This window comes from Schistocerca cancellata, chromosome 4 (assembly GCF_023864275.1).
Source record: "Schistocerca cancellata isolate TAMUIC-IGC-003103 chromosome 4, iqSchCanc2.1, whole genome shotgun sequence".
NCBI lineage: Eukaryota > Metazoa > Arthropoda > Insecta > Orthoptera > Acrididae > Schistocerca > Schistocerca cancellata.
Window position 1 is genome coordinate 728,943,608 of NC_064629.1, and position 23,399 is coordinate 728,967,006.

The 23,399-nt window shown below is 40.3% G+C and overlaps 1 protein-coding gene across 2 annotated transcripts in view; it reads left to right on the forward strand.

The window, feature by feature from the left end:
• The window catches only part of LOC126183817 (uncharacterized), a 72,642-nt gene that overhangs the window by 30,563 nt on the left and 18,680 nt on the right, over positions 1–23,399 (forward strand). Inside the window, exon 4 of one of the 2 annotated variants that reach the window (XM_049926068.1) lies at positions 10,449–10,627. In XM_049926068.1, the coding sequence (XP_049782025.1) occupies positions 10,449–10,627 (179 nt within the window). Of the gene's footprint in view, positions 1–10,448; positions 10,628–14,893; positions 15,013–23,399 lie in introns of those variants that run through there. The other variant, XM_049926069.1, reaches the window with a different exon arrangement.

A 23,399-nucleotide genomic window follows, 5' to 3' on the forward strand; every position in this document is an offset into this window, starting at 1 on the left:
ACCCACTGATCTGCATCCCGTGATTATGGTCTTTTTATTTATTTTTCTCTTTGCTGTGACTTTGTTTTAGCTTCAGTTTTAGTTGAATTCCACCCTATTTACACAAGTTTCACCTGTTTCCTCCAGACTTCATCAATTCTATCATTTTTGAGAGTTTTTCGCAGTAAGTCTGGGCACAGCAGCCTGAGACATTGGTCGTGTGTGTGTGTGTGTGTGTGTGTGTGTGTGTGTGTGTGTGTGTTTTTTTTTCCTACTTCAGAATAAGGTACATTTGCCGAAAGTTTAAATGTATAGCATTCTTTTTTTTTGTGCTTGTCTGTGACTCAGCATCTCCTATAGGGGGTGAGTAACAATCTAGCCTTTTCATAATATTGTTGTTATTCCACCCTTGACTTTACATTGTTTGATAATATAAAATAGTTTCAGTATTTTATATACAACAATGCTGCTGTATTAATGTGGGAAAAGATTATTCTCTGCCTTTTCTGATGTGTGTTGGTATTATAACGGTTATTGTGTCATCTCTTCACCATTAATTTTACAGTTTGGCTTGCGTTACTCATGTTGTGCTTTAATAATAATAATAATAATAATAATAATAACAAATGCAAAACTCTGATACTAAAACTCTAATTGGATCAGAATGCTTTTATGCTTCAGAATGCCTTTTGTTCAATACAGCCAAACAATTAAGCGAAATAGGAAAGATGGAAAGAACAAATCAGGAAAACCTTGAGACCAAAATATGATGATGGAAAATTGAAATTAAGAAGTAGTAAAGAAGTTCTTGAAGGAATAGAACAAATATTAGACACAATGAAGAAGAGAAGAGCTGTATACTGTGGACATCTATAAAGGCTAGATGAAAAAAGAATAACAAAAAGGTTTTGTAACTTTTTTGAAAGAAACTTAGAAACATGTATGATGTGGATCAAAGAAGTTAAAGTAAACCTGAGTACAATGGGAATAATGGAGGAAGAAATAAGAGAAAGAGAAAAGTTCAGAGTAAAAGTAAACAGTTTCAAGGGCTTCCAGGAGAAAACAAAGAAAAGACAGACATAATATGGACAGAAGAAAGAAGAGAGAAACATACAAAAAGAATGAAAAAGTGTTGTAAAAGAAGAATGGAGAAAATAAAGAAGACATAGGTTATTTTATGTGATCCTCAGTAGGCCAAACAAAATAATAATAATAATAATAATAATAACGATAACCACACTGGCTGCTGTGAATCAAATAAATTGAGAGATTTCTCCCAAGGATGGGAAGCTATGGTATTTAACTCGCATCTTCTATTTTGACAAAACAGGCATGTATGAAATGCTTGCCTTTGCTGCGCTATTTAAAGCACATGCAGAAAGTTGAACATAAAAAGGCATAATGTATGTGTATGTGTATCTTAAGCCTTCGACAAACTACAAATTGTTTCATTTCACTGATGTCACTATATTAAGGTGAGGGGGGGCAGAGGCAGGGTCAGTGGAAGACATTTGTGTTCTTGTTTCCTAAGGGGAGACATCCTACCACAAAATCTATGTACGACTCGTATAGTGCCTTTGAGAACTGGAAAGGCTTTGTCCCGAACATGTTGTTAATGACAGATGTGATATGAGAACATTGAAGTGTGAGGATGCTAGACTCTAGATAGTTTGCCATGCAGCTTCAGCCAGTGTGCATACATCTACATCTACATGGATACTCTGCAAATCACATTTAAGTGCTTGGCAGGGGGTTCGTCGAACCACCTTCACAATTCTCCATTATTCCAATCTCATATAGCATGCAGAAAGAACGAACACCTATATCTTTCTGTACAAGCTCTGATTTCCCTTATTTTCTCATGGTGATCATTTCTCCCTATGTAGGTCAGTGTCAACAAAATATTTTTGCATTCGGAGGAGAAAGTTGGTGGTTGGAATTTCGTGAGAAGATTCCGTGGCAACGCAAAACACCTTTGTTTTAATTATGTCCACCCCAAATCCTGTATCATTTCAGTGACACTCTCTCCCCTATTTTGCAATAATACAAAAACTGCCTCCCTTCTTTGAACTTTTCTGATGTACTCCGTCAATCCTATCTGGTAAGGATCCCACACCGGGCAGCATTATTCTAAAAGAGGACGAACAAGTGTAGTGTAGGCAGTCTCCTTAGTAGATATGTTACATTTTCAAGTGTCCTGCCAGTAAAATACAGTCTTTGGTTAGCCTTCCCCACAACATCTTCTGTGTGTTCCCTCCAGTTTAAGTTGTTTGTAATTGTAATTCCTAGGTATTTAGTTGAATTTATGGCCTTTATATTTGACTGATTTATCATGTAACCGAAGTTTAACGGATTCCTTTTAGCACTCTCATGTGGATGACCTCACACTTTTCACTATTTAGGGTCAGCTGCCAATTTTCACACCATACAGATATCTTTTCCAAATTGTTTTGCAGTTCGTGTTGATCTTCTGATGACTTTATTAATTGATAAACGACAGCATCATCTGCAAACAACCTAAGACGGCTGCTCAGATTGTCTTGAAAATTGTTTATATAGGTAAGGAACAGCAAAAGGTCTATAAAACTACCATGGTGAATGCCAGAAATCACGTCTGTTTTACTCAGTGACTTTCCATCATTTATTACAAACTGTGACCTCTCTGACAGGAAATCATGAATCCAGTCACATAACTGAAACAATATTCCATAAGCAAACAATTTCACTACAAGCCGCTTGTATGGTACAGTGTCAAAAGCCTTCCGGAAATCCAGAAATACAGAATCAATCTGAAATCCCTTGCCTATAGCACTCAACACTTCTTGCGAACAAAGAGTTAGTTGTATTTCACAAGAACGATGTTTTCTAAATCCAAGTTGACTGTGTGTCAATAGACCATTGTTTTCGAGGTAATTCATAACAATCGAACACAATATGTGTTCCAAAATCCTGCTCCACATTGATGTTAATAATATGGGCCTGTAATTTAATGTATTACTACTACTACTACTACTACTACTACTACTACCACTACCACCACCACCACCACCACCACCACCACCACTACTACTACCACTACCACCACCACCACCGCCATTAATATTGGTGTGACCTGTGCAACTTTCCAGCCTTTGTGTATGGATCTTTTGTCGAGTGAATGGTTGTATATATGATTGTTAAATATGGAGCTATTGTATCAGCATACTCTGAAAGGAACCTAATTGGTATACAGTCTGGACCAGAAGACTTGCTTTTATTAAGTGATTTAAGTTGTTTCACTACTCCGAGGATATTTACTTATATGTTACTCATGTTGGCAGCTGTTCTTGATTCTAATTCTGGAATATTTACTTTGTCTTCTATTGTGAAGGCATTTTGGAAGGCTGTGCTTAGGAGCTCTGCTTTGGCAGCTCTGCCTTTGATAGTATCTCCATTGCTGTTGCACAGAGAAGGCATTGATTGTGTCTTGCCACTAACATACGACCAGACCCCCCCCCCCCTGCCCACGGGTCTTGGGGTTAGAATAGGCCCAAGGCATTCCTGCCTGTCCTAAGAGGCGACTAAAAGGAGTTTCACATGTTTAGACTTTTATGTGATGGTCCCCTGTAGGGTTTGACCTCCGTACTTCCAACTTTTCCTGAAGAGTGAGCCAATTGGGGAAGGGCACCTTACATGGTGCATTGTGTCCATCGTGCATTGAGATCTTTAGCCCACTTTCTCGTCGTCGCATTGCAGTCCCACCCATTCTTCATCTCTTGGGCGAGGACACCTTCCTGGGTGCGTTTTCCACCATGCAATATGCAGTGTTGCTTTCTGTGTCAACAATGACCATGGACTTCTTTGCACCTAATATCCAGCACGGTAGCCAGTCCGTTGTGGTGGGGCTGCCATGTACCCTGTTGGCTGTAGCTGCCTGACCACACAGGGATCGCTCTGCTGATGCCTGCGCCGTTAACTCCCCACGTATGTAAGGGGTAGATGCCCATCCCCCTGGGGCACTGGGACTGAGCAACGGCCCTTCTGCCGGTGGCCTTTGCTGTGTCTGGGAGGCGTCCGTGGGAAGGGCCCCTTGTCGAGATGGGTGGCATCAGGTCAGATGACACGCAATTAAGCATAGTCCATTATCTCTTACTGGTGATGAAACACCAGCAGTCTCTAAGTGTTCACGAGCTCGATTCAACGCACAGAAGTATGACCCCAAATCGTTCCCCTCTCTGGCCACGCCACGGGAGGAACGTCAGGCTAAGGATGGCAGTGGATCTTATTTGCTCCTGTACCTTGTATGTTTGAGAGCTGATGGGGAATCTTTCGTAACGATGAAGTCTCAGTATTTTGTTGAGCATTTACAGGACAAGTTCGGGGAGGTGGAGGGCGTGTCTAAAATGAGATCTGGGTCAGTCTTGATCAAAACAGCATCCTCTACCCAGTCATGGTAGTTACTCGCTTGTGACAAGCTGGGGGATGTTTCTGTAACCATCACACCCCATAAGAGCTTAAATATGGTCCAGGGTATCATATTTCACAGGGACCTTCTTTTGCAGTTCGACGATGAGCTGCACGCCAATTTAGAGAGGTGAGGTGTACATTTCGTCCGGCGTGTCCACCAGGGTCCAAGGGATAATCAGGTTGTCACTGGTGCCTTCATCTTGACCTTTGAGGGTGATACATTGCCCGAGAAGGTCAAGGTGATGGTCTACCGCTGTGATGCTTTAAGTGCTGGAAGTTCGGCCGTATGTCTTCCCGCTGTATTTCCAGCGTCACATGTCGAGATAGCGGATGCCCATCACATCCCAATACTCCATGTGCCCCGCCTCCCATCTGTGCCAGCTGCGGAGAGCACCATTCGCCTTGCTCGCTGGACTGCAGAAGTATCCAGAAAGAAAGGAAAATCATGGAGTACAAGACCCAGGACCGACTGACCTACACTGAGGCTAAGAGCAAATTTGAACACCTGTATCCTATGCGTACGGCAGCTGTTGGCTTTACACCTGCTATCTGCGTTGCCCTCTAGGAAACCTGGTTCCCGGCAATGCGGACCCCTGCCCTCTGCAGCTATAAGGGATATTACAGTAACTGTAGCAACTATAGTCGAGTGTCAGGTGGAGTTATGTCCTAAACTCAGTCCGAAGTGAACATGTGCCCTTTCAAACCCCTCTTGAAGCTGTGGCTATCAGAATGACAATGACACAGCAAATAACTGTTTGCAATTTATATCTTCCTCCAGATGGTACAGTACCTGTGGATGTATTAGCTGCACTGATAGATCAACTCCCTAAACCTTTCCTACTTTTGGGAGATTTTAATGTCCATAACTCCTTGCAGGGTGGCACCATGCTTACTGGCTGAGGCAGAGATGTCGGAACTTTACTGTCTCAGTTTGACCTCTGCCTCTTAAATACTGGGGCCGCCACACATTTCAGTGTGACTCATGGTAGTTACTCTGCCAGTAATTTATCAATTTGTAGCCCAGGACTTTCCCATCTATCCACTGGAGAGCACATAATGATCTGTATGGTAGTGACCACTTCCTCATCTTCATGTCACTTCCCAGCTTCAGGCCCAGGGAGGCCTGCCCATATGGGCTTTAAACAAGGCGGACTGGGGAACTTTCACCTCTGATGTCACTGATGAACTCCTCCACATGGTAACATCGATGTGATGGTTGAGCAGGTGACTACGACAATTGTTTCTGCTGCAGAAAACCCGATCCCTCGCTCTTTAGGGTGCCCAAGGCGTAAGGCAGTCCCTTGGTGGTCGCCGGAAGTTGCTGAAGCAATTAAGGAGCGTTGGCGAGCTCTACAGTGGCATAAGTGGCACCCTTCCCTGGAGCACCTCATAGCCTTTAAACAGCTCTGTGCCCACATTCGCCAACTTATCAAACGATGGAAGCAGGAGTGTTGGGAGAGATACATCTCGATCATTGGGTGCCATATGTCACCTTCCCAAGTCTGGGCAAGTATCAAACGTGTTTTTGGGTACCAGGCCCCAACAGGTGTCCCCGGTGTTACGCTAAATGACGTGTTATCTACAGACGCAAACGCGATTGCCGAACACTTTGCTCGAGCCTCTGCGTCGGAGAATTACCCCCCATCCTTATGCACACTCAAACAGTGGCTGGAAGGGAATGTCCTCTCATTCACTACGCACCACAGTGAATCCTATAATGCCCCATTTACAGAGTGGGAGCTCCTCAGTGCCTTTGCAGATTGCCCCGACACAGCTCCTGGGCCTGATCGGATCCACAGCCAGATGAGTAAACATCTCTCATCTGACTCCAAGCGATGTCTCCTCGTCATCTTCAACCGGATCTCGTGCGATGGCGTCTTTCCATCGCAATGGCATGAGAGCACCACCATTCTGGTGCTCAAACCCGGTAAAAACCCACTCGATGTGGAAAGCTATTGGCCCATCAGCCTCACCGACATTCTTTGTAAGCTACTGGTAAGTATGGTATGTTGGCGGTTGGGTAGGGTCCTGGAGTCATGTCAGGGCGGCTTCCGTCAGGGTCGCTCTACCACTGATAATCTTGTGTCCATAGAGTCTGCCATCCGAACAGCCTTTTCCAGATGACAACACCTGGTTGCCGTCTTTCTTGACTTACGTAAAGCGTACAACTCGACCAGGTGACATCATATCCTTGCCACATTGTATGAGTGCGGTCTCCGGGGCCCGCTCCCAATTTTTATCGCAAACTTCCTGTTGCTCCATACTTTCCGTGTCCAAATTGGTGCTTCCTATAGTTCCATTCATATCCAGGAGAATGGAGTCCCGCAGGGCTCTGTATTGAGTGTCTCTCAATTTTTCCACAAGGCGCAGTCATGGGCTCTAGCCCACAGCTTCCAGTTTTTAGCCGCACGTTCATGTGTCATGCACTTCTGTCGGCGTCATACTGTTCATCCAGAACCAGCACTTTACCTTAATGACGATCCACACACTGTAGTGGAGACATATTTATTCTAGGACTGGTTTTTGACGCTCGATTGACTTGGCTCCCTCATCTTCGTCAGCTTAAGCAGAAGTGCTGGCAGCAGCTCAATGCCCTATGTTGCCTAAGCAACACCAATTGGGGTGCAGATCGCTCTACGATGCTGCGGCTCTATAGAGCCCTTGTCCAATCCTGAATTGACTATTGGAGTGTGGTTTATGGTTTGGCAGCGCTTTCAGCTTTGTATTTACTCGACGCTGTGCACCACTGTGGGGTTCGACTGGTGACAGGAGCTTTTAGAATGAGTCCGGTGTCCAGCATACTGGTGGAGGCTGGGGTCCTTCCATAACAGATCAGATGTGCGCAACTGCTTTCCAGTTATGCAGCACACATTCGTAGTTCCCCTGACCATCCGAATTACCATCTCCTTTTCCCACCCACAGCAGTCCATCTTCCGCATCAGTGGCCCAGGTTGGGGCTAACGATTGCAGTTTGCGTGCGGTCCCTTCTCTCTGAACTAGAGTCCTTCCCTTTACCACCTCTACTTGCGGTCTGTTCACGTACGCCTCCATGGTGTACGCCTCGGCCGCAGCTTTGTCAGGACCTTGCACGTGGCTCTAACAACTCCATTAACCCTGCAGCTCCACGCTGTCACTTCCTCTCGATTCTTGATGTGTTCTGGGGCTCTGAAATGGTTTACACTAGCGGCTCGATGGCTGATGGTTGCATTGGCTTCACAGAGGTCATATTGAACAGCATTCCTTACCTGATGGCTGCAATGTATTCACTGCAGAGCTGGTGGCCATTTCTCGTGCACTTCAGTATCTCCATTCATGCCCCGGGGAGTCTTTTCTTTTATGTACTGACTCATTGAGCAGCCTGAAAACTATTGACCAGTGCTATCCTCGTCATCCTTTGGTAGCGTCCATCCAGGAGTCCATCTATGCTCTGGAACGGTCCAGTTGTTCAATGGTGTTCGTCTGGACCCCTGGTCATGTCGGAATCCCCGGAAACGAACTTGCTGACAGGCTGTCCAAACAGGCTACACGGAAACCACTTCTGGAGATGGGCATCCCCGCAACTGAGCTGAGTTTGTTATTACGCCGCAAGGTTTTTCAGCTTTGGGAGACGGAATGGCAAAATCTCAGTACGCACAACAAACTGTGAGCCATTAAGGGGACCACAAATGTGTGGAAGTCCTCAATGAGGGCGTCTCACAGGGACTCTGTGGTTCTCTGCAGGCTCTGCATTGGCCATGCATGGGCGACCCATGGCTACCTCCTGCGCCGTGAAGACCCACCTTAGTATTGGTGCGGCGCCCGGTTGACAGTGGCTCATATTCTTCTGCTATGTCCTTCTCTGGCTGCCCTGTGACTTCATCTTCGGTTGCCAGACTCATTATCATTGATTTTAGCAGACAACGCCTCATCGCCTGATTTGGTTTTATGTTTCATCCGTGAGGGTGGATTTTATCATTTGATCTGAGTTTTAGTGCCTGTCCTTTGTCCCTGTGTGTCCTCCACGCTAGTGCTTTTAGAATGAAGGTTTTAATGTGTTGCAGGATGGCCGGCTCTTCCTTTTTATTTTCGTAGTTGGCCAGCCACTGTAATCTGCTTCCTTGTTTTACTCTCTCCTAACTGTTTCTTGCATCTCTCTGTTGCTCTCTTGTACTCTTTTGTTCCTTTTAGTGTTTGTTGCCTTTCCTTTGTTCTTGTGGTCTTTCCTTTCTGTCCGTTTTGTGTTATACGTCTCGTCTATTTTATTCTTACACTTGTGGCATTGTTTTATTAGGAACATGGGACCGATGACCTCGTAGTTTGGTCCCTTTCCCCCTCTTTTAAACCAACCAACCATATGACCAGAATCTCTTTGGATTTTCTGCGAGGTTTTGAGACAAAGTTAAGCATCTCGCATTGAAGTCCACACTAAATTTTGAGCTTCTGTAAAAAATAGCCAATGGTGGGGATTTTGCATCTGTTTGAATTTGGCATGTTTGTTTCGTTGTTCCTGCAACAGTGTTCTGACTCGTTTTGTGTATCAAGGAGGATCAGCTCCATTGTTTGTTAATTTATTTGGTATAAATCTCTCAATTTCTGCCGATACTATTTCTTTGAAATCAAGCCACATCTGGTCTACACTTATACTGTACTGTGAGCACAAGATATGTAACTTTTCGGTGTTATGAAATAACTGTCTGCATTTGTTCAAATTTATGAAGTTGCAGACACTACGTGCTTATCTGGAGCAGCTTACTTTTATTTTATCCATGCCACACTTTACACACATACTGTCTACTGTATTTCGTGCTGTGTATCACAACCTCTGGTTTCATTATAATGGAGCTCCAGAAACAGCTAGCCGGCCACTGTGGCCGAGCGGTTCTAGGCACTTTAGTCTGGAACCGCGCTGTGGCTATGGTCACAGGTTCAAATCCTGCCTCAGGCATGGATGTGTGTGATGTCCTTAGGTTTGTTAGGTTTAAGTAGTTCTAAGTCTAGGGGACTGGACTGATGACCTCAGATGTTAAGTCCCATAGTGCTTAGAGCCATTTGAACCAGAAACAGCTTAATATTGCTGTGTAATCACAGATAATTGTTAACTTTGAAGAACATGAGGTAAGCTGAGGAAGACCTATGGAATAGGCAGTGCATGGTCCAGCTTTAATACCCCTTCTTTTCTCTTTGGAGGCACATTGAGTATTTGATGTACATTACTCAAATTGCTACCAGAGCTGAGCTGATTGCTTAAATCAGTGATTTGTTTCACAACACGAAACAAAATCGTGTCTTGGTTGACAGATGTTCAGTGAAACATCAGCCATAAAACTGTTTTAATTATAGCCATTTTGGTATGAGTAAGCACACCAATGTTGGTGTTTGACTTGGATATAGCTAGTGGTGGAAGAAATTTCCGCCTGTAGTATTTGCCTGGTAAACAAAACAGAGATGATAGTTTAAAAATCTTGACTATCAGATATTAAGCAAATTTAGTAGAGTAAATAAAATCTCTCCACATCCATTAACTCGTTTAATTAGGGCATATGAAAATGTTGGTATTCAGACAGAAGCTGTTGTTATATGAAACTTAGGCACACAGGATTCTTTTCTATTATCATATTTCTAGGAAAGTGGGTATTAGGATATAGAATATTAAGAAACACGTACCTTTAAGCTGCTGGTTGTTCATATAAAAAACAGAAATGAGTCAGAGGAAAAGTTTTATGAGGCCATATCTCTAAGTGGTGCCCTTCTGAGCATCAGCAGTGGTTTGAGATCTTGTTTGAGTAATATTATTAAATGTGTATAAAATTAGAAAAGGGGGGACATGGAGATATTTGGGTTATCCCTCAGCCTGTTGACATATATTTGCAGAGAGAGAATGAGGGTGAGGGAGGGCAGAACTGTCTGCTGTGTGAACTGACTGTCATAGGGACTATGTAATTCTTTTCAGATTTTTCTTGATCTCTTGCATATGGTTTTTTTTGTATAAAAAGAGTGAGTTTAAGTCCTTTATAACTGTTTACAAAAGGTTCATTCTGTTACAGATGAAATGCTACGGCGGCGTCAGTTCTACAGTGTGCATACAGATTCAAAGCCAGAACTTCCTGAGCAGAGAGGTGAAATAAAAAATGACTCCATTTTTTATTCTCCTGATGAATATGTGAAAATATCATTGCAGTATCACAGCACTTTTGAGGGCGAGGGTAGCTGTGCAGATTTACAGGTATACAAATATATTGCCTCCTCTCTATAAATGTTGTTGTAATTTATGTTGAGCAGCTTTAATCAGTGTGGCCAAAAAATTTGGTTAACCTGAATAATTTATTTTTCATTATGATTGGGTTCTTTCAGCATCTTATTAGTGTAGATTTATCTCTTCTGTCTCACCATACTCAATTACTCGGGTTATGTAAATGGCTTCAATGTTGAGGACTAAGCCATTTTAATTTACCAGTTCTTTTGTTCACCATTGTTTGATAAAAGCTGTTCATTTTTCCTATGGAACAGATCAGTGAGTAAAACATGTAGCCTTTCCTTGTTGTTGCTCATCTGTTCTGTGCAAAAGTCTTCATCCCTGCCTAACATGTGCAATCTACATCTACTTCAAACTGCTTACTGTAATCAAGTCTGCCCCCCCCCCCCCTTTCCCTTGCAATACTGCCCCTCCCCTGTTGCACATGTGTTCTCCCCCCTTGCTCCCTCCCTCCCACATTCCATTAGCAAATTAATTGTTCTTTGATGCCAAAGGATGTGTCCTGTCACCTACCCCTTCTTTATATCAGGGTGTGCCATTAACTTCCGTTTTCCCAAATTTGATTCAGTACTCTTTCATTAGTTACCTGATCTAGCCATCTAATCTTCTGCATTTTCCTGTAGCACCGCATTTCAAAAGCTTCTATTTTACTATTGCTTTGCTATTTATCATCCACGTATTACTTCCATGGAACGTATCATTCCACACAAATACTTTCAGGAAAGACTTTAACACTTATACGAGGGTTGGAACATTAATAGTGGCAACTATTTATTTACAGCTTCCAAAATGAGATTTCACTCTGCAGCGGAGAGTGCGCTGATATGAAACTTCCTGGCAGATTAAAATTGTGTGCCAGACCGAGACTCGAACTCGGGACCTTTGCCTTTCGCGGGCAAGTGCTCTACCAACTGAGCTACCCAAGCACGACTCACACTCCATCCTCACAGCTTTACTTCTGCCAGTACCTCGTCTCCTACCTTCCAAACTTAACAGAAGCTCTCCTGCGAACCTTGCAGAACTACCACTCCTGAAAGAAAGGATATTGTGGAGACATGGCTTAGCCACAGCCTGGGGGATGTTTCCAGAGTGAGATTTTCACTCTGCAGTGGAGTGTGCGCTGATATGAAACTTCCTGGCAGATTAAAACTGTGTGCTGGACCGAGACTCGAACTCGGGACCTTTGCCTTTCGCGGGCAAGTGCTCTATCAACAGCTCGTACAAAATAGATACGTGTTTAAAAGTTTTACTGACCTTCAAAGTAGTCACCAGCATTGTGTATAACCAGTTGCCAGCGATGTGGAAGTCGTAGGATACTAGTAGCAGTGCCAGTTGTGTTGACAGTTTGAGCGGCGTGGTCTATTGCCCGATGAATTTGTAGCAGTTCAGAAGCGAATGCCATGAAGTGTTTCCTTCAGTTCAGAAATCGAGTTGAACTCACAAGGACTTAAGTCAGGGGAGTGCAGCAGGTGGTATGGCACTTAGCAGCCCAATCAGTCAAACAAATCAGTAACAGCTTGCATTGTACATGCTTGAGCACTGTCTTGCAAAATGATGGTCATGTCTGCAGTAAGTGTCATCACTTCTGTCTGTAAGCTGGTCATAGGTTGTGTTCCAAAAATGAACGGCATAGAGACAGAAACGATGACACTTTCTGCAGGACCTGGTCATAATTTTGCAGGACAATGCTTAAGCACTTACAGTGCAAGCTGTTACTGATTTGTTTGACTGATGGGGCTGCTAAGTGTTATACCACCTACCGCACTCCTCCGACTTAAGCCATCATGAGTTCAACTCTATTTCTAAATTGAAGGAAACACTTCACGTTATTTGCTTCAGAACTGCTACAAATTTGTTGGGCAATAGGCCGCGCTGCTCGAACTGTCAACACATCTGACACTGCTAAGAGTATCCTGTGACTTCCACATTGCTGGCAATGGGTTATACACAATGCTGCTGACTACTTTGAAGGTCAATAAAACTTTGAAACACGTATCTATTTTGTACGAGCTATAAATAAATAGTTGCTACTATTAAAGTTGCTACCCTCATATATATTCAGTGTCAACACATTTCTCTTTTTCAGAAAGCTCCTGCTTGCTATTGACACTCTCTGTTGTATATTGTTTTATGTCTGCTTTATGTCTACCATCATCAATTATTTTTCTCAACAACAGCAAAACCTATCAGCTATTTTCTGTCTCTCATTCCATAGTCTAATTCCCTCATGAAAGACTGTACTCCATCACCCTTGTTTTACTTTTGTTAGTTTACATTTTGGTAATCCCTTTTTCAAGGCATGTATTCCATTCAACTACTGTTCAATCTCCTTTGCTGTCTCTGACAAAATTGCAGTGTCATTGCCAAACATCAGAGTTTTAATTTCATCTCCTGTAATTAATTTCATTTCCAAATTTCTCTGTGGTTTTGTATACTGCTTGCTCAAGGTGCAGACTGAATAACATGGAAGACAGGGTACAGCCCTGTTCCATTCACTTCTCAACTCCCACCTCCATTTCAAGTCCTTTGACTCTTAGGATTGCATTCAGGTTTTTGTACGAGTTGTAGAGTATCTTTCATTACTTTTACTGTATTCCAGCTATCTTCAAAACTTCAAAGAGGGTATTTAAAAGACATCATGGTTACCTTTGACTGTAAAAACTATTTATTCATACCTTTGACTATAAAAACTATTTATTCATAACATAATTATTGCAATTACAAATGTGTAGTTATAATGAAGTGGGATACTGCAGTAATTGTTATTCAGCACATGTCAGAAGTTTAAAAAATTTCTAGTATGTATGTATGTCATTGACATGCCCCTATGCTGAGTATTTAACTTTGCTGTTATCTTTTGCATAAATAACATGAGTTCACTACACATGGTCACTGCTAATGGCAAATGAGGCTGCCCATTAAGGCAGTGAATCTGTGTACTGATTTAATGTTAGTTATGCAAAAGCTAATAGCAACATTAAATACTCAGCATATAGATGTGATAATGACACAACTTTTGCAGTATACCACTTGATAATGGATACACGGCTGAAATTATGGTAGTGGGTTTTATGAACGGTCAAAGGTGCCCGTGAGCTCTTTCAAAACATTTTATGACTGTGAACCACTCACACAAAAAGTTAATTTGAAGAATGTATTCCAGTCAACCAGAAATTATTTTATGAGACGATAAAATTTGGCTCTTAGTTGTGGCAGACTGTTTACTGTCCCAATGCTCTGCTGTGCTCATGATCCAACAAGATAAATTAGTGGTAGGTGTCTTGAAAATTATACTTACCAACACTAATTATTGTTAATTTATTTATTGCCCTTGATGTATTAGCGTTGAGCCCTGTGATGAAATCTACGCTGTGGCAGATACTGAAACCATGAGCTACTACTTAAGTTTGGTGTTGCCATTATATTGAAATTAAAATCTGACCCAGCAGATATTTTTTCGTACATAATTAATAGCCATAAGCAAGTTTGAGAATTTCTGTGTAACACTTGTTGGGTATTTTGGCAATCGGGTGATATACCAGAATGTTATTAGCAATATAATAATGTTAACATGTGGTACATTGGACTTCCCCTTTCCATTTATCCAAATGAATGTACTAGTTTTATTCAGAATTTTCACAACTGGCACACAAATGTGGAAGGAAAATATTTACTTTAGACGCATATCTATCAATTAGATAAAATTTTGTTTCATTGTAAGTGATGAACTGACAAGTTATTGTCCTGCTACTGTTTTTAATTATGGTTGTAGTTTGAGGTTCAAGTTGAGTGAAAGATAAAAGTTCCTGAATTTTATGTCGATGATTGTCATGTTAGGTGAGACATATCTGGCATGATAAAACTGGTCGTATTCAGTTGCGCATAGATGGACCTGACATGAAAATTATCAAGATAATATTACAAACCACTGAGGACAGCAGGTCAACAAAAATTAAAAGATGTTCCTTGATTAATATTGAATTTTTTGTGCATATTTTTTTGTTACTGATGTTGATTGCAGAGCTTTAAGACTTAATGTTAGAAACTAAAGTCCCTCTTTTTTTTTGTCTCAAATACCATTTGCAGCAGATGGAAGTTGTGACAACAGTTTTTCTACCTTCAGAATCATGTGGAATATTGTGTCCAATACTGTAGGTTGCTGGCATTTATGTGTGCAGGGAATACTAGTCTGCTATCGCTCGTTTGGACAACTGGATGAGTCAGTGTGGGTGCCACTATATGGGAATCAATGAAAAATTGCTACTCTCATGTGATAAGCAAAAGAATGGCTCTAATCCAGAACCAAAAGCCAGTCAGTCTGTGCAGGGCACAAACATTTATTTAATTTTTCGGAGGTGAGAGGCACACTGCTAAGTAATGTAAAAAGTTTTTGGAATGTGTTCTGTGGAGAGAGGAAAACCAAAGTGTCATGTAGTTGCACTTATGTGGGATATGGGCTTTAATTTCTTTATTTCTTTCACTCTCTGCTTCTAATGCTGTCATTTCATTTGATACTGTTAGATCCATATGTGTGAAAATAGAGAGAAAAGGATTACAGTAAAGCATCAAGTAATTGTCATTGTTCTATGTTGTTGTCACTGCTTTAAACTTCAGTGTTATTTGCCCTCCTCATCCCCCCCCCCCCCCCCCCCCATGCCCCTTCCCTGCACTAGTGTTGCTGAGATACATTGTTTCTTCAAGGGCTTGCTTCTGAGATGAAGACTGCAGATAAGAAAATGTGTTGTTCTGCTGTGTGATGTTAACTCTTAAAACCCACTATGTGCTGTAATATTGTACATTCATCTTAAACCTAGTTATAAATATTTTTTGCAGTTTTTATTAATAACATATATCTAGACAAGATTTGTTATGTATTTATAATTTACATTTAATACTTTATTCATCATAACATGAGAGAGAAGAGAGAGATTTTTGTAGCAGAATAGTGTCTATAAATTACCTGTATCTGAAGCACTACTAAAAAGTTAATTGCTGAGATGTTAAAGATACCTGAAAGGGAACAAAGTATGTAAGCAATGTAGAATTTGCTCACTATAAAACTTCTAAGGCTTTCTGTGCATTGATGTTCTTAAAGATGGAAGTTTTTGGAAGGTATGAGGGAATTGGAGCAGGAGCTTTTTTGAGGGGAGAAAATAGAATAATATGAAAATGGCAGCAAAGAATTTTAGAGGCAGTAGTGGTGAAGATGGTGCTAAATATTTCCCAGAAACTTGCTGTGGAGAAAGAAATTAATAGAGTGTGTATTTTATATGTATTTAACTCATTCAGTGGAAAATTTGTAGGAACGGAGAAAGTTTGTCAAGGGAAGCTTTGAGAGGTCATATTTGTGCTTTATCCATGAATACTAAAAAGTGTGTCAATTTTGGATGTAGAATGAATATATCGTAAAGAGCTATTCTTTCTAGTACGAAATTAACTATCAAATTTTTAACATAACTGTTTTGGATTATACATATCTTGAGAAACTGTCTACAGTTTTCATTGTTTAAATATCAGTAGTGGCTTGGGCGACCAATACTGAGTCAGTGCTTAGATGTTGTATCATCTTGTTGTGATGCTTTTGGGTGAAAAGTAGTAATTAGATACAGGTTGTCTTTTTTTGGGGACTGGCTGGGGAGGAGGTGCTCATATTAATGGAATTGAAATTATGGTATGAGGAAAAGTGATTTCTCTTGTTTTTATCAAGTTTACTTGGTCTGTTATATTGACATCAATATTAATTGTCTGCAACCACTGTTGTACAGGGCCGACCCCACTCTCTACCCTCTGCCTTCTCACACCCACTCCCCCCTCCCCCCTCCCCTTGGCCTTTGTACTCACAGTAACTGATAAAGGTAATTGGCAGTCATTAATATTGTTTGTTCAAAACATGGTACCAGTAGCCCATCTGAATATCAAACAATTGATCTCTAATTCACTCTTGGGAGATAATGTAAAAAAAGTCACATTGATTCGAAGTATTTTAGCCACAATGGTAACATGGAGCCCAGCAGTAGCATGAAGCAACAGAACTTGAACATGGAGCAGTATGTTTAATTTTTGCGAATGTCTAGTAACATTTGTTCAAAGCTCAAGTGAATAAATTAGATGTAGTTAGGGAAAGGAAGATTTAATGTAAATGATTACATGAAGTACGCAGTTTTTAGTGACATAGTGTGAAATTGGCATTTTATACGAAACATCGCAAAATTTAGCATTTTTCCCCATTCCCGTCTAAAAGTGTTGTAAATCTGAGGATAGCAGTTTGCTATACTGATAGCTGGTAAGAAAAAAATCGAACTTACTTAGCCACTTTTAGTGTAAATAAACTCTTAAAAACAGGAAAACTTAAAACTTTAATAAACTTTCTATAGCAAAAAATATGATGATGGCAGCACTGGAAAAAACAAGATTTAACTTATGTATATCCTTTCACTGAGGTTATTTAAGGGAAGACCAGGTTTCATTGTAGACAAAAACATATTAAACTCAATAATAGAATTTAAGTCAATTAATGAAAGACTTTCAATACAAACATTTGAATGTGCAAACAAAGTTTTTGGCAAAATGGTCAAAACACCCTAGACCACATTCTATCGGAAAAAAAGTATTACTACTTGGAGACTTTAATGCACGAATTGGCAAAGAACGTCAGCACAGATCAGTAGTAGGAAAATTCCCTCCACGTAAAAGAACCAGTGCAAACAGAGAAAGACTCTTATGGCTATGCAGGCAGCATAACATAGTACTAAAATTTGCATTCTTCAAAAAACTGCCTCGAAAACAAACTACATGGGCATCACCAAATCTGATTTGTGATGAAAAACAACTCAGTCATATTGCTGTAAGTAGACATTATGCAATGGAGGTACTCATATAATGTAAAAGTTGCCAAGAGCAACAGTTTAGATTCAGACCATTTCCTGTATATCTTTAAATTCAAGGTTAGATTAGACCAATATTTAGAAAAAAAGAACCAATACCAACTGAGGAAGTTTGATGTACAGAAGTTATCTAGAGAAAATTATTACAAAATGCAGTTGGAAAAAATAATACCTAAATGTTGGGAACAACTTCAAAAATAAATTATTGGGACTGCAGAAGGAACGATCCCTCTTAAAAAGAAATGGAAACATGCTTGATGGAATTATGATTGTGATGACAATGAGCTTGGAATATCTGGAAAGCAAATAAAAATGATAAGTACACAAAAAAAGTTATAGAAGCAGAGAAACGTGTATCAAAAGGTCTCGGAGAGATCGTGTACCACATATAAAAGATCAACTTAATCACATCTTAAGCAGCAATAGAGAAGGTAGGGGAAGAAGATCCATCAATACTAAGTGTGTTCAACTAGGAAGAAACCCAAATAAAATCACCATAGGTTGCCTGGCTTTTGTGGATGACATGGCGTTAACTACTCATTAACTGGATAATGTCACAGAACAAATCTCAGAACTACAGAAACAAGCAGACAAGATAGGACTTAAAATATCATTTGAAAAAACACATTTCATGACAAATATCAGTGATGCCCCTCCAAATCTTAAAATTCATAACAACACAATGTCAAAAACAAACTGTTGTAAATACCTAGCAGAATGGATAAAATAAGAGCGCATTCCAAATGACAAAAACTGTATGTAACAAAACAACTTCATCCTGAAACACAAAAATAAGACACTATCAAACAGTTGTACCGCCTGAAACACTGTATTCAGCAGAAACAATTAAGCTAACAAGATTTGGGAATTTTGAAAAACTGGAAAAAGGTGATAGAAGAATTCTAATGAAAAAATTGATACCTAGAAAGTATAGCAATGTTGAATACAAATTAAGGTCAAACAGAGAGCTCTATTTGAAAATGAAAAATATAACTGATGTAGTAAGGAAAAGAGGACTACAGTTTTATGGACACACATACGGAATGAATGATAACAGGCTAACCAAGCAGATCTCCACTTTACTAAACAGCTACAATTTCAAACCTACATGGTGCACTGAAATCGACAAAGATATGGAAAAAACAGGAATTAGAATGGACATAATGTATAAACAGAATACTTTCTAGAGAAGCAACACAAAAGGCAGGACTTCAGGACAGAAAGAGATCTGCAAAAGGAAGAAAGTGCACCCAGGAAGAAAAGGGACAACATTCTCGAAGGATGTAGGAGGTCTGGGAGCAATGAAAATTAAACACAGAGAAGCAAAACCAAAGTTGATTTATCGTACCCTTCAAAAGGGTTGCTCAAATAAATAAATAAATAAAATAAAAAAGTTTTTCCTGTTCTTGGTCATAGTATGTAGTTACCGTATTCTTTAAACTGAAGTTGAGTTTGCCAGCAACCTTTTCAAGGCTCCATAGACTTTTATTGTTGACTCTGTACTTCAGGCAGGAATTTTTTCTGTGTACATCTCATTCTCATAGACTGTGGTGACTTCAGCACCAATTCAATCCCATGTGAAATATTTGCTGATGGAAATTACCATGTTTTCAAATCCTGTAGCAAAATTTGCTAATATGTTCTTTAGTCAGTTTTAAGAATAGCCTGCAATTCACAGAATATTGAATAAACTCATTCATTTTTCACCACTCATTTTTTTAAAAATTATTTTCTTTGTTTGCTGTAATAACAGTATTTTCAGTGATTTATGCTTACAACTTGGTTCTTAAAAAATCTTTGATTGCCTTTCATATGTATCCATAAGTTACGAGCAGCTGTTTTGGACCATTCAATTAAGCTCACCATCCAGTTGAGCTCAGTGTGGTAGAACTGGCCAGTTCAGTTGACATTTGTGGTAAAACCATTAAGAATCCTACATTTGTGTGTGTGTGTGTGTGTGTGTGTGTGTGTGTGTGTGTGAGAGAGAGAGAGAGAGAGAGAGAGAGAGAGAGAGGAAGAAGAAGAATTTTTCCATCCAAATTATCTGCTTGTGGGTCTATTCTATTATGAAACCATTGATATTTCTGCTGATCTGACCTGAATTCCTCAGTATGTAAGAGATTGGTTAGGGAAAAATAATCACAATGAAATGAAACTCACATACTGCAAGAGTTAAGAAGTCGTGGAGAAACATATTCTAAACACATGGGAGACCCCTATATATTTGTGTATTCAAGACGTATAAAACCTGCTGACACCCAAATATGAAGGGGATACAGCCTCCAACTTTAAGTTAAATGAGCAGAGACAGGGCTGCTGGGCATATATGTAAACAACTCCTTCTGCCCTCCCACATTTGCTACACTTTCTAGAAGAATTTGCTATATTTTGCTATGAAAGAATGTTATACATAAACCTGCCCTATATTTTGTGCCACATTTCATATTTACACTTTTCTTGACGTTTTAAATGGACTTGTTATATTAAGTTTTACATGGGAATGTATGTCCGGACACAGATGTTAACAGAAACTCTAAGCTTACATTTTAAGCCTGCTGATGCCTGTGTTAGAGGTGAGGCTTCCACCTAAATTATGAGCTCAGTTGGGACAGAGCTATAGTTGAATTGGTTGTGTATGTGAATGACAGATGACACATTTTCATTCCAGCACTCTTGTCAAAACGTGTCAGGACTCAGTTATTCAGTGGATGTTCATATAGTTGAACACCATTTACATTTAACAATTTTTGAAGCACATGCTGCTACACATGTACATACAATTGTTTGTAATACATGTCTTAAATATTGTCCAGATGACATAAAGATACTTGAAGTTTGCCACTAAAGATGGGCATGTGTTCCAATACCAGTCCAGCACATTAAATTTTTAAAAAATCCATGCAATTGATGTCAACATTTCAATCATCAAGAATGAAATTCCTTGGTTTTGTGCGATCTGCATAACATGCACTGTGTGAAACATAACACTCCATCTTTGCAACTGAGACAAATAGTTTTAAAATATTTGCTGTAAATCTGCGTGTCCCACTAATTTTTAACACTGTCATATATTTATTTGCTGTGATTTCATTTTATGACTCACCTCTCCCGATGCACCACACCATTCTTAACTCATATTTTAATACAGGCAGTGTACGGGGAGGGGAGTTACTCTTTCTACATTTCCATAGAATAGAGTTTCTGAATGTACTATACTGCGTAAGGAGCTGTGTTTTCTCAGTACAGGCAGATGACATGTCAGCATTGCAGCAAAATCCACCTTTGTCATTGAGTACTCAAGTTCTGCTCGTGTACCCTTACAATTTCTGCTCAGTTGAAATAGTTCATGATTTGCATTCCAGTGACCACTTCCCCTGCGTCATATTGTGGATTTCTGCCATCTGGTGCAAACCCTAAATTTGTCACCCCCAATTTTTGCAATTTAGCAAAACAATCTGTGATACTCTGTTGCTACTACATATTTCTTCAAAATAAAACATCTATTAAATTAAATTTTTACTTTGCATTTTTTTGCAATACAAACTCTCTTAACACATTCATCAATTTTAATTTGTACCTCTTGTTTGATTGCCAGAATAGTTAGATCTCTTAATCTCAATGTGGACATTTTAGATCTTAAATAATTTTTGATCAGTTTCAAATTAGAGAAGCTTCTCTCATAACTGACATTACTTATGGGAGCTGTGAGGAATATTCTCAGCATTATAACTACAGTGGTCTCCAAAATTAAAGCAACAAATCAGTATTTCCCCATTCTGTGTCTAATTCACGATGCAAGCATGCAAACTGTCAACAGATGTCCTTACGATCTGGTCAATGGACAACCACGCCAGCAATGTCAGAGCACCTATCAAATGGGGTAGTGTTTGACAGGTAGTTCCTCATCCACAATTGCTGTGTACCCAGTCACAGACAGTGTAGTATGGCACAGAGAAGACACCTGCCAGACTGACTGCAGTGGAGAACCATATGAAGAATGGAAACAGTACAGTCGCAAACTGATGCGACCCGATCGCTTAATGTGAATCGTTCTGTTGTTTCTCGGACATGGTGACAGTTTGTAGAGACCAAAACTGTATCCTGAAGACCAGGGCAGGGCCAACCATCTGTGACATCAGAAAAAGAGGACCGTTATTTGGCTATAAGAGCATGACAGTACAGCCTTAGTACTGCACAGCAACTGGTATCTGACCCCACAGCATCCACTGGACATGTTGTATCGAGGCAAATGGTGTACAATAAATAGGCTTCTGTTGAGTGGCCTTTACTGTCGAAGACCCGCTGTATGTGTACCTTTGATGCGTCTTCACAGAAGGGAATGTCTAGAATGGTGTCACCAGCGTGCCACCCTGATGGTCGAACAAGGGCCTATGTTATTTTCACAGTTGAGTCCCGATTTGGTGTGGAGAGTGATACTTGACAGATTTGCATCTGGAGGGAATGTGTAGTTTTGAGGCCCAAACACTGTGAAAAGAGACTGATATCGAGAAGGATCCCTAATGGTGTGGACAGGGATTATGTTAACCACACAAATAATTCTTCACGAAATTGTATGGGTGAATCGGCAAAGTTTAACTGCTGTCAGGTGTCATGACGAGATCTTGGGACTTTTGTGCAGTTGTTGTGAGGTGCTGTGGGCTCAGACTTAGGACTGATGTACGATAATGCTTGACCTCATAGAGAACAGATGGTTGATGTTCTTTTGGAAATGGAAGATACTGCACCCATGGCAGGCCTGCTTGCTCTCTTGATTTGAATCCCGTAGAGCATGTCTGGGACGCACGCACAAGGAGATGGGTTGCATCATGTCAGCTTCCGCCAACCACTCTCACCATGACATTGATGACATCATTCGCATCATGCACCATCATTGCCGTGCCTGTATTGCTGCCTGAGGTGGTCACAACCCATACTGAGCACATTAACCAGTTGTCAGGATGTGTGTGAAAATCCATTAAGTTGGAAAAAATGTTGAACATTTTTGTCTACTATTATGCATGTTGCAGTTGTTTACATTCTGTATTCTTTACATTGTTTCTTCTTTATTATCACCTGTTTTTGTGACAAAATAAATGCAACCTTGTAAAATTTCCTTTCGTTGCTTTATTTTTGCACACCAGAATATATTAGGTAACCCTCCTTCAAGTAGGGACTACAACATAAACTTCAATAATCCCAGTGGACCAGAATCAAGAAGTTCTTTCTTAGAGTTTGTTGTAGTTACAGAAGCCTGTAGACACTCGTACTTATGTAAGTCCTCTCTGTCAGTATCTTAAGAAGCTGGGTCGAGGTTGCATTCTTCATTGATGCCAAGTGTTATTGCAAGCCTTAGGAAAGCATATTTTTCAGTTAACTTCAGGCGCTGCCGGTATCCTTCTAGAATTTCAGCAGTTACTCTATCTAATGAAAAAAAAAATTCATTTTAAATCATATTTTTGCGATCTCTATGTCCAAAAGTGTGCTGCCTCCTAATTTGTGTTGGAGTTTTAATAGAAGAGCCAAGTTCTTTACACAAGCTTTTAGTGTAACTTAAAGCCTTATCTACAAATTTCTTCCATTTCTTCTCCAGTCCCATCAGTAAGTTGGTTATTTTTAGAGCACACTGAAATGCATTAAGACCTTCCATATGCAAAAAATTTTGGGCATCATTCACTTCAAGCAGTACCGATTGCCAGAGACTCTAAAACCATAGATATGAAAATGATTGCTTTGTGACTAACCAAGTCCCTGCAGCCAATCATGTGTTCAAGTATTTGTCTATTTCTGTTAGCTTCTCTAGCATTGTCAAAATTTCTTTGTAACAATTTTGTGTCATGTTTACTACACCCAGTTCTCAT